Genomic DNA, 16,375 nt, shown 5'->3' with positions numbered 1-16,375 from the left:
CACAAACGCCTTAAACATTATTGACTACTGCTCATGGTTTTTATGCCCACTCCCTCTTTCCACAAAATCAGGTCAATCACTCTGTGTTACATTCAGTTATGAGTAGTACATTTACAAGTTTATCAGCAGAATAAGTAGGAGACCGAGTTGCAGGATAAATACTCCATTAAAGTTCAGGAAGAAGGTAAAGAAGGCATTGCTTAGACACTAATAATAAACACGATTTGAAATATGAAGCTGAATAGAAGAAAGAGAGGAAGCAACAAGGGTGGAGAAGACATGGAGCAGCCCAAAAAAGAGAGAAAAAGACAAGGCAATTGCATGCATAAACAAGAGATATTCGCAATTCCACATGAATTACAAGACAAATTCAGAGAAGAAGAAAACCCAGCAAATGAACCTCACAGAAGTTTGCTAGTCTTTTAACAACAGCAGAAAAATCATAGCTCATTTTCCCAATCTGTTGCTTAGCAAATATTTATTATAAGGATTTGCAACAAGAAAAAGAGTCAAAAGGGATTTGATGGCACAAATTTGATATGAATTTCATCACCTTTTATACTGCAAACTTTAAATTAAAGGCTCCGATTTCTTCAGCAGTAACTGCAGGAATGTTATGTTTGATACAAGTAGAAGGAAACAAATCTATTAATTTCTAAGGAAGATCCGAAATTGCTTGTGAAAAAATGTTGGTAAAACAAAGAAGCATCCATATTTCTGTTTGCCCTTTTCTTCTCCACTTAATATGCTTGTAATTCTTATACAAATATATGGAATGGGAAACCTGGAAGGGAAAAACCCAACAAACTCTGAAACCTAAAACGTTTTTCAACGAAAAAACTCATGACTCCTAAATTTCTAACAGCATCTTTCCTTGCATGCTATAAAACCAAGGAATTTGCAGGGGTCTTGCGAGCTGAAGTACCTTCATGGGCTCCAGGAAACTTGTTTGAGAGCCGACGCTTGTATCGCTTCAACACCGAAGCCAAGTTTTCTTTCCCTTTCGGAAATGCAATATCCCCTGCTGCAGTGCCTGTCCGGCCCTTGCGACCAGCAACTGCAATTTCAACATCTTTAATGATATCGAGAATCATATTTGCTGTCGTAAAGGATCCCTTGATTGGTTTTCCAATTTTGTATGATATATTTGGCAATGAGCAGTTGAAAGTCTTCATATCTTTTAGTTGTTCTTCAAAACATAAACAGTTGGCAAGGGGACGCCGGGGCTTCAGGAATGCAAGATCAAGAATTCCCTGTATTAAATGAGACAAGATACTCAATGTGCAGGGCCTTGTCAAAGAGAATAATGGTGGGAAAACAACAGTGTGCTCCTATGACCGATGATGATTTACTAAGGATACTATGAATGACATTGATTGTTTTTACAGCTATGAAAGTTCACAGCTGACAAACACTCCAAGGTTGGTCTTTTAAATGCAAATAAGGAAAATATTGACTTAATTTACACAAAAGACAATTGAGTGCACATGAAGATGCAAGAGGTAAAATAAGAAATGTTGCAGACTGAGAAAGCGATCATAGAATGGCTTGGTAAAAGATATAATTGGAACTAATAAGTGAACCAAGTGGAGCCCATATGATGACCTCATAACTAAGGATTCAAGTTTCAGCTGGAACAGGGAGTGCCATGTTGAGCTGTGTTGTGCCAGTTCCAGGCATTTTTCACTATACCTAGGCCAATTTTAGCTAGTTCCAGCAGGCATAGGGTGGCATACATAAAAGAGTGGCAGTCTCATCCATAGAGAGATTTAAGCAAGTCATACCTTTTTTACCTTCCAAGTTTGAAACTGAGTGAGAATTTTTCTTGAATCTGCATATCGTGGAAGTACGTTTACCTTCTTATGTGTGTGGGCATGCACATGCTAATTGGTAATCGCTAACAATATCTATGTCCATCTACAAGATAAAGTTAATCCAATGACATGCCAATAGTAGCAACTTACTTCAATTTAGGTGTTACTCATTGATGTTCAATTTGCCATTTCCTCTAGGGTGACATCTTAACTGAATAAATGAATTTAGTCAAAAAAAAAAAAAATCTTACTGGCTTCGATACAAGAGGGGACCGCTCACTTGTATTACTAGCCACTGCATTTTGTGCCAGGAAGCAAAGTGCTTACGAAGGACATCAATGATTGGAATAATTATTTGTTTGAATTAATTAGCAGCAAACACTATTATCTTGTATTTTTGTTACTGTTCAGACCAATTATTTAATTACAGTTTCTTTCCTGTCAGTCAAACAATAGAGACTTTCTAATTAATGTCCTGGGGTAGTTTTACCTGAAGGCGGTTGAGAACATAAGTGTATTTTCCCCAAAGCTCTGGCCGACTCTCCACAAGCGACAGCTCCAAGATGCGCCGAACACACCAAACTCCAAAACTCACAACCAGGGATGCACGCCATATACAACTCTCACCACAATTAGGCAATGACAAAGGAAAAGCAGAATCTGCATCCTCGTTTTTCTGGACCAAAATAGGCTTTCGAACTGAAGACAAGTACTGAATCTCACTGGAGTACAACTGATTAATTTCATGAGTTCCGGATTCTCGCAATGTTTTCACATTCAAAACCACTTGATTAACAAGTTCCTCGTCACAGCCACCGTTTTGTCTAAACAGCCAGTCTGATCCCTCCAAGTTCAGGAGCTTCACAATACAAAATTGGAGAGCTTGGAGTAACTTAGCTTCCAACTCTGAATACGAAAGAGTTTCTCTAGAAGCAATTCTCGTTCTGTCATTAAGTGATTCATCCCCCCTACTCTGCTCTCTATTCATCACACCGAATAATTGTTCGAATGGTTGTCTGGACCAAAGAGACTTAGCACTTTGGTTCAAGTTTGACTGAAGAGAAAAGACATCCTCATGGAGTTTGGGTGGAGAAATTTCATCAAATGCCAAAGGAAATCCAGTCTTGGATAAAGGGTTAAATTGTGACTGTCCAGATGTCATCCGACCCAAGAATGGCTTGGGACCAATAGGTTCGCCCCACTTCATCTCATTCATCAAAGCATTCCTGCTAGCAGCAATAAGTGCAGAAATGTCTGGAGAGCTATGGTATTTCTTTGCATAGGAAGAAGAGTCAACACTCTCTATAGATTCAACAAAGCCGTGATCATAATAAGGGGCTTCTATTTGCACTCCGCTTGCTCTAGACACTGTTGGGTTGTGCAAACCAGATGTTCTAAGTGAGTTCAGTCCAGCCTGCCTATGTGCATACGAGACTGAATCTCTGAGACTTGGAACAAAAGGCACAGCAGATTTGATAGTAGTTGGAGGGTCCAGTGAAGCATATGAGGAATAAGGACTTCTCCCTGCACCAATTCCTTTTAAATTAGATGCAATCTGGTACCCGTGTATTGTTGCTGGCTGGTAATCCCGATTATCAGAATACTGAGGCAGGTGCAAGCTGGAGTAAGTCTTTTGTACAGGCTCAAGTAGGCTGCTAGACGAGCTTTGCAAAGGAGTATTTGATAGATGCATGTCATGAGACCAAGATGTCATTCCCATCTTAGCTCCATAAAGGAACTCTAAACTGGACAAGTTCCTTCCCTTAGGAGAGTTATATTCAATTGAATTGGCTGGGAAAATCGTTGCCCTATCTGTATCTTTAAAGAAACTATTAGAGGACTCTGTTACTGCATCCATTTTCACAGAAAAATTAACTGCTTTTGTATCCATTCCCAATAAAACATCAAACTTTTTAACCATGGCTTCTTGTGTTAGCTTCCCATGAAAATCAAAAAGGTAACCCCAGAATTCATCCAAGATGGCTGCCAACTGACGTCGAGCTGCACGACCTAATCCAGACAGTTTGGACAAGCTTCCGCTGCCATTACCACCATCAAAACCTTGTACTTTGACACAATGAACAGATCCTGAATCCTCAGTTGCTGTTGCTGACATAGGTTCCCTGAGAGACTCCTCAAGCTCCAAAGTCCCTTCGCTATCTTTATCTGTGTAATTATCCCCTTCTAATGCCAAGTCTTTTTGAACTGGTTCCATCTGATCAACTCTTTTTAATACACTGGGATCTGATGAATTACCAGCAGACAACTTATCCACAGTTTCCAAGTCAACTTCATTAATGGGTATTGGTTCCACGGTAGAATAAACAGGGGAAGTGCAAGGACCATTGTCATTGGAATTGTGAGATTGATAATGCTCATCTTCAGGATCCATGGTTGTACCAGACTGCAGAAGATTCACCTCAATAACTGATTTATCATGAAGGCTCTCTGTGGAATTCTCCAAGGTAGGTTCCGCTGGAAACATTTGATCTTCATCAGATGCAATTTTATCCTGATCGTCGTCTTCCCTTACCTCAGACAACTCATGCTGATACTTCCAGGTATGCGAGGTCCATATTTCATTTTCAGGCCCGTCACTCACGGATTTCAATGGTGTAACTGCCAAATACAGCATGAAAACTATTGATGTACAGGCAAGAAGAAGAATAACAGCATATGGGACTCTCGCAGTGGTTCCCATAGTTCCTCCAAGGTTGTTGATCCAACTACTATTTCCAAATAACATTTCTGTTATAAAGATGACATTTGATGCAAGCATTCCAAAAAATGCGAACAGAGCCAAGATTTCCATATGCCATGAGATTTTAAAGGCTCTCATTAGTGATCTTGATGATGCGACTCTAAAAAGGGGAATCACGGAAGATGGAAGAAGCATAGCCTGTATGATTTGACAGAAAATAAGCAACTGATATATCCCTTCAGAACCTGCACATGTTGCGCAGCAGAGAGCTGGAACAACGGAAAGAGCTTTAACAAAGAAATGATGAACCCACGATGAGAGGTTTGCACCAAAAAGATATTGCAAGATCAGTCGCCCTCCAATATTCCAAGTTAGAGAAGTAATCTGACTAGAGAAGAGGAGGACCAGAAAAATTGCGATAGGTGCAATAGGAGTCCCAAAAACCTGCAAAAATACAAATAAATATACAGAAGTTATGAGTCTGCCAATAGATGATATCTATTCATGACCCCTACGCATTTCTCAATCTACCTGTTTTACGAACTTATACTGACAAGATAGACAAAAAGTAAAAGACATCATCATAAACAAATGTTAAAAAATGCATAATTTTAAAGTGCTTTAAAATGCATACTACATGAACTGATGACTTACATAGATCACATTCTTAATAACTCAGGTAATTAAACAATTAAGTAATAGTTTTCCATACAATGAGCAAAGAAGTGAAGCAAGATTGTGTGGAAATTCGATAAGCTGATCGTTACCAAAAAAAAAAATACAGGTCTCACTGGATCAGTGTACCAACCCAGTTGTGATTATTGGATGGCCAAACAATTCAGATGTAAATATGTAATTTGAACTTTCTGCTGGAGTACCAGATTCCTGCTAGCACTGGTTTTGTTCCAGACTGAAAGGCCACGAGATTTCCCAGACACTGTGCACCTGAACGAGGTATTTCCTAGGCATTGTGCAACTGATTGCAGAGAATCCAAGAACTAGCAAGTTAAAAGCAACAAATGTTTCCTCTAGTTGGTGTTCCTTGTGAAGACTGAAAAGAATACTAGTGGCCAAGGCTCTGAGGAAGTTGCATTAGATCATTAAATGAAAGTTTATATAGTACTTAATGAAAATCTAATATTAGATCCACTAGCTCCACATGGTCCATAAATTATAACCAACGGAAGTTCACTTTTGAGTTGTCGAAGTTTTTGGTCGAACCATTACAGTTAATATGTCAATCCTAGTTGCCACCGGTAAGCAAAAGTAGGTTTATCTTCTCTTTGTAATCTTTACTAATACATGGTGGCCTCCAAGACATTTGACAACAAACTTTTGGATGAAACTAGTACCAACTTGGTTGGAACATCTTCAGGAAGTGCTTGCTAGGGTGCTCTATCACTATCAACAAAAGGACCGAGTCTATCAGAATGATGTAGTCATCTTTTTAAGCATGATTTACATCTTTTTAAGCATGATTTTTTTTTTCAGTTTTATCTTGTGCTCCATGTAATAACCCAGTTTCTTAAGATATTTATCATATGTAAATTCAGGATCAAACTCACTTCTGTTCTTCCATGACAACGTAACATAATTATCCAAGCTAGGAATACAAGTACAACAACAGCTAAATATTCATGGTCAATGTACAAGATCTGAAAATGATGAAGAAAACACACGAGAAATGGCAAAAAGGTTTTATAGATAAGTATACTACTACTATGCTACATTTGTGAGCAATACGATCCCTCAGTCAGACCAGTTACCTATGCAACATTATAATCCATGAAATCCATGCTGGTAGGGATCTAGTTTGCAAATCCAACTATTAAATGCATAGCTGCCTAAATCTCAGTGGAGACTTTAATCCAAATTAATCTAGGCTAGATATGTGCAAACCCAACCTTGGTTCACTTGAATCAGTAGTTTCTCATTAATGTATTGAAGTAACAAAAGATATATTAATGATGAAATGAAGAAAAAATTAAGTTCAAACTAACTTTTATCAATGATTTCAATAGGCGCTCGGGCGGCGAGCGCCCGAGCGCCTCGCTTCATTTCTAGGCAGCGCGCTTCAAAGAGGCGCCGCGCCCGAGCGCCTTGCTTCATTTCCAGGCAGTGCGCTTCAAAGAGGCGCCGCCTGGGCGCTCGCCCGAGCCCAGGCACCGAGCGCTTCGGGCGAGCGCCTGGGTTAAACCAGGCGACCGAACCAGCGTTTTAGGTCTAGTTCGGTCTCCGGTGCTTTAGTTGGTTCAATCGAACCAACTAAAGCACCGATATCAGTGCGACTTCCCCAACCCTAACCCCGCTCACCATTCACGCTATCGCTGCCACGGTCGCTGCTCTTGCTACCGCTGCCACTGTCGCTGCTCCAGCTACCGCTGCTACCGTTGCCACTGTCTCCGCTCGTCGCTCCCGCTCCCGCTCCCGCTGCTCACTGCTACCACTGCCACTGTCGCCACTTGCCGCTGTCGCTGCCATTGTTGCCTCTCCCGCTCCCGCTGCTACCGCTGCCACTGTCGTCGCTCGCCGTTGCCGCTCCCGCTTTTCTTAGTCAGCACCCTTGGTCTTCCCTTACACTCTTCTATTCTCTTTCGATAGTATACTGTTAACAGTATACAGGATATTGGTAAATGTATACTAGTAACAATATTTGTATTTATTAGTTTTTCTTAATTTAATAGAATATTTTTATTTAAAATATTAAATAATTAGATTTATTAATTATATTATAAATTTTTATATTTTAGTGCCTCACTTCGTTCAGGCGAGTGCCTAGTGCCTCGGGCGTTTTTGGACATTGACGTCTTTTGGCGCCTAATGCTTTTTAAATCACCGACTTTTATTTGGAAAAGAAATTCCTCTCTTAATTGAGATGTGAAGCTTAGGAGGAAATGAGTGCAAGAGGAAGTGAAGAAAATGCAAACAACAGTTTGAAATGCATCTTTCACTGAAATTTTAACAAAAGACCCATTTTGGATGGGTGGGACTGGAAATGAACCAGGTTAGATTTACTAGTTGATACAGGTTAGGTATGGGGCAAATATTGGACTCCCAATATTTATTGTGTAACCAGTGGTATACTTGGTACCACCACCAGTACACCTAGTCCATGTACCAGTAACTGCCAGTAACTGAACAGACCAGTAAATCTGTGCAACATGTATCAATCAATGTTTAACTGTTGCTAGGCAGCACACTCCTAAACAGTTTTTTTTTTAAGTCATTTCCATAATTTTAAGCATTTCATGACCTAGCACAGTCCTATATGGCTTTTCTCTGTCATCTCCATGTGAAGCATCTGCAATTGGTCCATGTTTCATCTTTCTTCTCACATGCCTTCGCTCCCGTCCTCTATCCTATCCCAGGGCCTCACAATGGAACAAAGCTTCCATGAGTCAGTTCATTCCAAAGCTTCCTCATGGATCAGTTCTGAACCATCCTTCCTCACAAGGAATTATGATAAGAAACTCAATAAAAAGCCTTTTCTTCATAATCAAATAAGTGGCAGTGAGGAGGGCCCTTCAAATAGAATCAACTAGAAGAAAGAAGACATTCTTCATTGGATGTGAAACAATGTTATTTTACAATCACTAATAAAAGTTACAAGTTTTGAGTGAACTAAAATCTTGCATCAAAAGTTAAGCCTTAGAGAAAAGATTCATCTGGATATCGGTGAATAAGTGAAAATACTTAATGAAAACTCTGGACTACTCAATTATAGAATATGGATCAAAAGATTCAGACTTGAGTTATAACAAGCAAAACAATTCACAGCAGAAGATCTCAATTTCGTGAAGCAGACAGTAAGAAAGAATATTAACCTGGTCTATCAGCAAAGAAACATCTTGAAAACTGAACACAATATCTGTACTGTTAAAAAATGCTGCTGCTGAGTTGATCAGGACATAATTCACCAGAAAGATGCTGGTAAAAATGAACACGATCGCGAAAAAATGGTCATGAAATAAGGCACCCATTGTAGCATATGGAAGTACCCTCTGCCGCTGAACACAACTAAATTAGTATTAACATACGGAACCCTCAAGACATTTTAAGTACAAGTAGGAAAAAGTCATTCAAAGGATAATGTAAAGTATTACTACAAAATAAAGCTGTACTTAATTATGGTTACATGAAATAGGATTTTCTGCACAATGTGTTTTACTTCATATCAAGGTTCAAATATTGAACCATATTAATTATACCAAGTAGCATTTACCCGTTCAATACAATAGCAGCCAACCATATCAAAGTAATACCTTCAATATGGACAGGTACTTAGATATTTGCTTCATACCATGTTCTAGTTAATGATACTGCTTAAGTACAAGACCGTTGATAGAAAAGTTGATGAAAACTTTTTTAAAACACAATCTTTTGCCATGCTGAAAAGACCATATGCAAGAACATGAGGAAATTAGTTTTCTCCTACAATGTCAAGTGGCTCAAGTTTTAGAATTATAGGTTCCTTTCTACTTTTACACTGTAGATATGAAAAATACAGCTAACTCCGATGCAATTTTGATGATAAACCAAAAATTCATAGTTACTATTATCTTGAAACTCTATTGGTCATTCTTTTTCTTTATAACCTTCATAATGCAGTAAAAGTTAATAAGCCTCGAGCAGTGAGAATTAGACATGATGGTTATTACCACTTTTCATGTTGGCTTAAGATTATTTCCATAAAGTGGCAAGCAGAATAATGATACAAGATCAAGTGGCACACTGGTAATGATAATTTATAATTTTGGTACCTTTCATAGTCAAAGTGAAAAGAACTTGCAAGTTGCTCTCTACATTTGCAGAGGCCATTTTGGGACTATTTTGTATATATAAATATTATAATAAAAATATGCAAATAATGAAACATTTTTAAATAAAATTTAATAAGAAAACTCTAGCAACTTTACCTGGACAATTGAAGATTGGATATAGAAGTTATGTGCCATTATATTTGAACCAAGAAGAGCCATAAGCAAGTAGGAATTTTCGCCACTCAGCTTGGGAAAAATCACATCCATAACAAGAGGGATTTCTGGTTGACTAATTAGTACACCAAGTACATAAAATAGCAAAGAAAACCCTGCTATGCTTATGTATATTTCTTCATTCAACCTTTTCCCCTGTACCTCCAGCAGTATTTGTACGCTTTAGATTTCTCTCATGTCTCTTCAACATCAAACTGTTGATGGAAAGAAGATTGAGTACAAAACTTACCAACAAGGTGATAAATGGCAGGAAAACAGCACCGACTGCAGCTAAACAGATGCACGCCCATAAGTCAACACTGGTTAAAAGATTGATCCCATATGCAATTCCCAGTATCTGAAACAAACAACATGAGCATCCACAGTGAGAAAACATCAAATTGGACCGATATATCAAAGCAAAATAACAAAAAAATGAAAGAAAAGGAGACAGTCTAAATAGTATAACACAAAAAGTACCATAGTAAGTTCAGAAGTAATCATGGATAATGCTGCTTGAACTCCCAATGCTATGCATGCCGATCTGCAATATTCCTCGCTGCAAATCTTTTGCACAATCAACACAAGAATTCAACAAATTTTAGCATATCTGGTCAACGAATAAGAACTTAACCTTGCCACCATAGAGTAAGGAGAAAACAATAGTAAGCTCATAAAATCTAGGTTGTACATTCAGATTTTGAAAACTGTTCAGATTAGCAGTTTGGAGTTTGTATTTTAGGCAATATATTCAGGATGCGAGGGCAGCTCGAATAGTTATGGTTCAGAGGAATTCCAATCTGGCATCCTCTTTGATTATCTTTCTTTTTATGTGCCAAATTTTATTCATTTTTTCTAATTTTTGGACTTGAAGAAACAAATCAAAAAATTAATATTAGACTCCCAATTCAGCATTATTCTTGAAGGCAATTGTTCTTCCTTAGCACCACCAAAACTGATATGCTATTGATTTAGGAAGAACTGAGGAAATATAAACAGGCTTTAACAAAAGTACACAAAAACCTAGGAGCAAACAGGATTGCAAAATAGTACCTGGGCAAGATTCTTTTGTGTGACCATGCCAACACATGTCGCAAGGTACTGGCAAAAAATTGCAGTTAAATTGAAGAAGAGTACTAAGAACACAAGATCATATCCAAATCGGGCCCCGCCCTCCACAGCTGCCACCCACTTTCCAAGGTCAATATATCCCATAGATATCATAAGTGCAGGACCAAGAGAAGGGAAAAGATTAGATGCTACGTGTCCAGCTGTTTCCATTGCTTAGAAAGAGCTTCTGTAGTAACGGCACTAATGTGTTATGCCTCCAACTAGGAAAAGACCTTTTCACAAAGATCAATTTGAGAACAAGCAATCACTTGATTAGAGACGCTGATGACTCAAGCTAGATACTTCATTCAATTCAAATTCAGCAGAAAGAGCAACAACAGAACTTTCAGTGTTAACCATCCACTATTTTTGTAAGTGTGGAAGGCAAAAAAAATCACTTTCAGTCACTTCTGCACCTTAATCAAGAAATGCAAGCTAAAATTTCATCCACCAGAATATCCACATCTAACAGAAGCATATAATGCTCCTGCAAACAACAGCAAAATTGATGCCAAACTGATGTTGCCTACATGACATCAAGGAAAACCGCCCAACATACAGAAAGATGATAGATTGAGGAAGCTGCAGGCTTCTTTTACATTAGACCCAACAAATCTTAGGTCATGTTAAATTTGTTGGAATACATCACGATAACACATAAGCGTTGATGAGTAAGATTCAGATCAGTGGCCTTCACAATAGCCGATGGGACATCCAGAGCTAATGGCTTTTCACAAATATCACATTCCTTTTCTGACCACCTGCAATAACATCGGTGACCTTGTAATAACATTAAATGACCGGAGAAATGACAGATGTGCAAAACAAAACAAAACAAAAAATCTAAACAACATAATCTTAACACCTCAAACAATATATCAACAAGATCCTCCAAATATGGAGGGGCTAGTTCGTTTCAAAACTACCTCTTTAGGAGGCAAGAACATCTTAAATTAGTAGCTTAATAAATATTAGTGACAACTCTAGAATATATGAAGAGAGGACCGTGTAAAGTTGATTGTCGACAGTCTAACCGCAACAAATCAGACAGCAAAATAGATACCGAATTCATCCAAACCTTCCTTCGAATATACTGATCGCTTAGCTCCTCCTCCTCTGGAAGCTCGTATATCCCAACAATACCCTTCATCTCTATGCCTACACTTCTCACTCCACCGACCCAAGAACGACAACGATTGAACAGCAGTTTGTAAATCAACTAATCCCACTCAAAGAGCACAAGCACAAACAGATCTTCCGCTAAAAGGACCAAATACGAGCCGGCCGAGCTCGAAAAGCCCCAGCGGGAGAGAGCCAATCGGATCGAGCAAGCCAAGGAACAGAACAAGCAAGAAATCCTCCGGTCAGCTGCCCTCGGATCGGGAGACCTTCAAGATCGAGACGAAAAGGACTTGAATCTATTGGCTAGGACGGGGAGAAGAAAATTGTACCTCAAACTCACTCCAAGGGGCGGGATTCTGCACACCACGACGGAACCCTACCCGATCCGCCCTTCTCTTTCACCAAAAGGGAATTAAGAGGAGGAGAGCAAGCGGAAGAGGAACACGAGGAAGAGGAGCCACTCCCAAGCCTTTTTCTTTTTATTCTCTTCTTTTTCTTTTCCGGAAGATTCCTCTGCCCTTCACCTTGCCACTCTACCATCGCCGCTCTACCATCCACTCCACCTGCCTTTCGATTGGATATAACGCAGGAGTCACCCGGGACCCGCTTGAAAATCCAATTAGAGGACCGGTGCGTTGGTTCTGATGTCATCAAAAATTCCACGGGTCGAACCTACGCCACACGTTGCCCAACTACTTTGTCTAGTGGGACCCGCAAATAGAAGCAACCATTTCAAAGGTGGGTTTGCGGGTGGGTAGAAAGTTAGTGGAGTACGAGTTGGATTTTGAGTACAATTAAAATAATGAACGCGGTCCAACAGAGTCCACCCATGGACGGTTGATAGGTCGCGACGTGGGCTTTAATGACGGGGTTGAAGGAGATGATGATGATGATGATGATGATGATGATGATGACGATGATGTGGTCCTCGGTTTGATGATATGTATGGGTGACGACGCAGTGCTTGGAATTCTGTGGCGGGATGAGACCTGTGACTCAGCCGCCCCACGTTTTCTTTCCTTCTGTCTCGTTTGTGCCATGTTTAGAATAATAATGGATATTTTATTTGCGCATATTTCTGTAATGATTTTTAGAAAAAAAATCTCAGGAAAAAAAATATATATAATTAGATTTTTTTTTTAAAGCCTCACATTTTGGATCTTTCCTATGGACCTAAAATTTAATCTGATAAAAAAATATATTTTTTACTCAACCAATTAGATCATTCAAAATTAGATTTATTACGATATTTCTAATTAGGCTTATAATGTTTTCGTACATCAAATTAATTATATAGTAACTAAGAATATTATTAGTATATTTTAAAATAATATATGTATTGATTATCTAAGTCCATTTAAGTAAATATAACTTAAAAATTAAAAGATTTGAGAGTCTGAAAAGATAAACAAAATATAACGATCTAATCTAATGATAAGAGTCGATAACGAAAGAAAAGACATATAATATGAAAGTCTCCCATATGTGAAAAAGAGAGGACAAAATGTGACCTAATCCAAATCTAATTTATTGAACTTAATAAATTAGATCTAAATTCACAGCTAATTTGCTAAAATGCTAATTGGATGGACCAATCTAACCTAGTCTATCTCAATCTAATTCTAAGGTGAAACCTAAGTTCTAATTATAGAGTTAGATTGGATCAAGCCATTGGCATATGTACAACTTGTCCTACTTCAAATTAAATTAATTTACATCCATAAATATTTTATTAAGAATAGGATTTCTTCAGGCAGAAGATTTAGTAACAAGACAAAATCTGATATTGTGTGGTTGACTTTTGATGATCTCATTGATTGCATTGATGGTAGGGATTGATAAGAACAGGTGGTTAGCTGTGAAGTTGAAATGAGGGTGGAGCCTTTTTTTTCTTTCTTTTCCTTCAATAGGAGAACCAAAAAGACAGTATTATTATCTGTACTGAATGAAACAACTCAAAAATTTTATGGTGATGTGATGGGAATGTGTTCACTCACACTGACATCACCTCATTAATACATAAATAGTTTTTTTTGGTTATAGGTCTTAAATCAAACTTGAATTTTTCTATAAGCCAAATTAATTGATGAGCTAACTAGCACTTTTTTAATTTATGAGATGAGATTTTGATTTGTGAGTTTGATGTATTAGTGTTGAACTAAAGTTTTAGGTGTTAAATTTGTAGGATTAGATTTTGATCACTAAATGCAAGATAGGTTAGTCAGGTACACTAAAATTATGGCAGTAAAATGTATAAAATAAATGAGTCTGGAAGCATATACAGCAACCAAATTAATTATTTATAATTAGAAATTTGTAAGATGATATTTAAAAGCTACAACCTACTACTATATAGTAAGTACATTATGGATTCTCTTCAAGTTCTCATTAATATCTCCCTTAGGATGATTGAAGAAAAAGTGGAAGGTGGGGCCAGTGGATGGATCACTTCCATCTTTTGGAATGAGAGCAAACAAAAAGGGTGTGTGTGACTTTTGATCCCTATCTGATTCAGTGGGACATTCTATTTGCACTCTCCCAATGGATATTTTTGCTCTTGCTGCTGTTGGCTTGTTGAGCAATGGAGTGAGGTAGATTTCTCCAATCTGGCCATATAAATCTTATATAAAGGGCTATGCAGTTGAGTGCAGATGGCACAGTTCTTTACAGCATAAAAACTTGGGCATATCTTTGTTATTTACTACCAGTTGAAATTAATTTATATTTATATTCATTAAGAACTCATTAGGATGTTAAAAATTAATTTATGGCTACTCTTAATATTTTATATTATATATAACTCAAATAAATAAATGCTAATCATGTTTAGAAGTGGATACATAGAGATTATTGTGATACAATATAAAAATATTAAGTTTTTTGCACTAACTAATAACTAAATGTTTCCTATGCATGCTTGTGCTGCTCATCCAATTGATGTACAAAAGCTGCTTACTATATAACAATGAGAAGTTCCAAACAATGGTGGAGGGATTTTATTACACCATGTTTGTTCTTTGGGAAGCATTCACAATGAAATCTGAGCCTGTCTTCATGCCAAGATCAGCTAAAACTAGTCTTGGTATCCCTCACCAAGAACAACTGGCTCTTTCTTTGAGGCTTTGTCCACCTACCGACTAATCTTTGTTGGCCAAAGAGGAGGACTTTGGGGAATAAGTAATGGCCGATGGATCACTCCAACGCCACTAGTTTGGTACTACATCATCTAGTCAAAGGATGAAAGCTGAAACAACTGGTAGAGGAATCAAATTGGACTCGAAGGAACCACTTGGCAAGTGCCAAATTAATATGTTTCCACTTCTATCAAGAACATGTTCTGAATTCAGACTTGGATCTATATTATGATGATGTAAGTGGGATAAATGTCTCTTGTGTGCACCTCATTCGGCACGCGATTCGATCGATCGGCCGGTTTATTCTACTTAATGAGTTGGCAGGTTCATGATCTGGAGATGTTTTGATATGCTTCCATGAAGTAAATGTCAAATGAGTTCCAAGCTGTTTGGAGTACTTAAGCCTGTTCTGTCTTCTTTTGGCCAACTTGGTTTTGTGTTGGCTGCAAGAAGATAGAAAAGAAAGTGATGTCTGCCAAGCAACTCTTGATGGAGCAAAGGCAATTGCTGGGAATGAAATGTTAGAAGAAAAGTTTCAGCATTTGGAAACTAAACTTTGTTGTGGAAATATGGGAATTACAGTTCTCGAGGACTTGGGAGTCATCGACTGCCAACAGATGGAGATTAATGGCGGCCTGAAACGTAGCTCGAGGCCATGGCTGCTGCTCTTGCTCTTGCCGACCACCACATGGACAAGCAATTCGCCATCTTCATCAACAGCTAGCCTTGTTGATGAACATGGATGGATTGATCACACATGCCGATACCGTGAATCATTCTCCTTTCGCTTTGAGGTCGAAGAAAACAAAAGGCTGCAAAGTCGACGAGCGATTCATCGACGGCTAGCCTTTTGGAAGATGTTCGAACTCATCGCACATGCAGATCATGTGAATCATTCTTCTCAAGCGTGCATGCTTTTGAGGTCAAAACAAAGCAGACGAGCGATTCAGCATCTCCATCGACAGCCTTTCGGAAGATTCGAGTACTGATCATGCGATGCAGGTAGCGGTCGACTTCGTTGCCGCGGTTGCATGCTGATGAGCTCCTTCTTCTGCGACCTCAAAGTGCCGTGGCATCGATCATTTCTCTTCAGGAAAGAAGAGAAGAAATTGCTGATCCTCTTCGGCAATCGCAATCAGGAGTAGAAGAAATCAATTATAATGAGCCTCATGTGCATCATACCAAGATTTAAGAGTCTGAATTATGTTTGAATCAAGAGGAGGATTTTGATACTAATATTTGATTGTGTGAAAACGAGGATATTAAGGCTAAAGTGTACGAGATTTTGAGCCTATGTTTATCTCATTAATAATCTAGTTGAAGGAGCTTATGATGATTATTATCCCATCAGATCGGATCATGAGAACTCGGATCATAATAACATGATACCTTCAAAAAAGAAATTGTTCCCAAGGATTCATTTTGGCAGTCTCACTTCCGCAAACAAAGATATTATTTTGGACTTTTGACTCCGATAAACTAAATCACAAAGGATATATTCATGCATCAGATAGAAGCCCA

General features: G+C 38.4%; 1 protein-coding gene across 4 annotated transcripts; it reads right to left on the bottom strand.

Annotated features, from left to right (window-relative positions):
• Positions 1-648: 648 nt before the first annotated feature.
• LOC135616506 (protein ETHYLENE-INSENSITIVE 2-like) lies at positions 649-12,205 on the bottom strand. 4 transcript variants are annotated; one of them, XM_065115759.1, is made up of 8 exons: positions 12,050-12,205; positions 10,542-11,359; positions 9,969-10,055; positions 9,739-9,846; positions 9,432-9,644; positions 8,340-8,522; positions 2,305-4,959; positions 649-1,253 (listed from the first exon to the last, which is right to left on the bottom strand). In XM_065115759.1, exons 2-8 carry the CDS (start codon positions 10,767-10,769, stop codon positions 882-884), a joined length of 3,846 nt encoding a protein of 1,281 aa, XP_064971831.1. In that variant the 5' UTR covers positions 10,770-11,359; positions 12,050-12,205; the 3' UTR covers positions 649-881. The 4 variants fall into 4 exon arrangements, with proteins under 4 accessions (XP_064971831.1, XP_064971832.1, XP_064971834.1 ...); XM_065115760.1 differs by having other exon boundaries at positions 8,340-8,516; XM_065115762.1 differs by lacking the exon at positions 8,340-8,522.
• Between the last annotated feature and the right edge of the window lie 4,170 nt (positions 12,206-16,375).

Source organism: Musa acuminata, chromosome BXJ2-7 (assembly GCF_036884655.1).
Source record: "Musa acuminata AAA Group cultivar baxijiao chromosome BXJ2-7, Cavendish_Baxijiao_AAA, whole genome shotgun sequence".
In the NCBI taxonomy this organism is placed as follows: Eukaryota; Viridiplantae; Streptophyta; class Magnoliopsida; order Zingiberales; family Musaceae; genus Musa; species Musa acuminata.
The sequence above is the reverse complement of the archived record's forward strand: the minus strand, read 5'-3'. Positions and strand labels throughout refer to the sequence as shown.

Excerpts from the sequence above, each read along its gene's own strand:
- LOC135616506 (XM_065115759.1), bottom strand. The coding sequence starts at position 10,769 with ATGGAAACAGCTGGACACGTAGCATCTAATCTTTTCCCTTCTCTTGGT. Across the intron at positions 9,645-9,738 it reads TGCCATTTATCACCTTGTTG|GGGAAAAGGTTGAATGAAGA; the intron begins GTAAGTTTTGTA and ends CTGGAGGTACAG. Across the intron at positions 1,254-2,304 it reads ATGTTCTCAACCGCCTTCAG|GGAATTCTTGATCTTGCATT; the intron begins GTAAAACTACCC and ends CATTTAATACAG.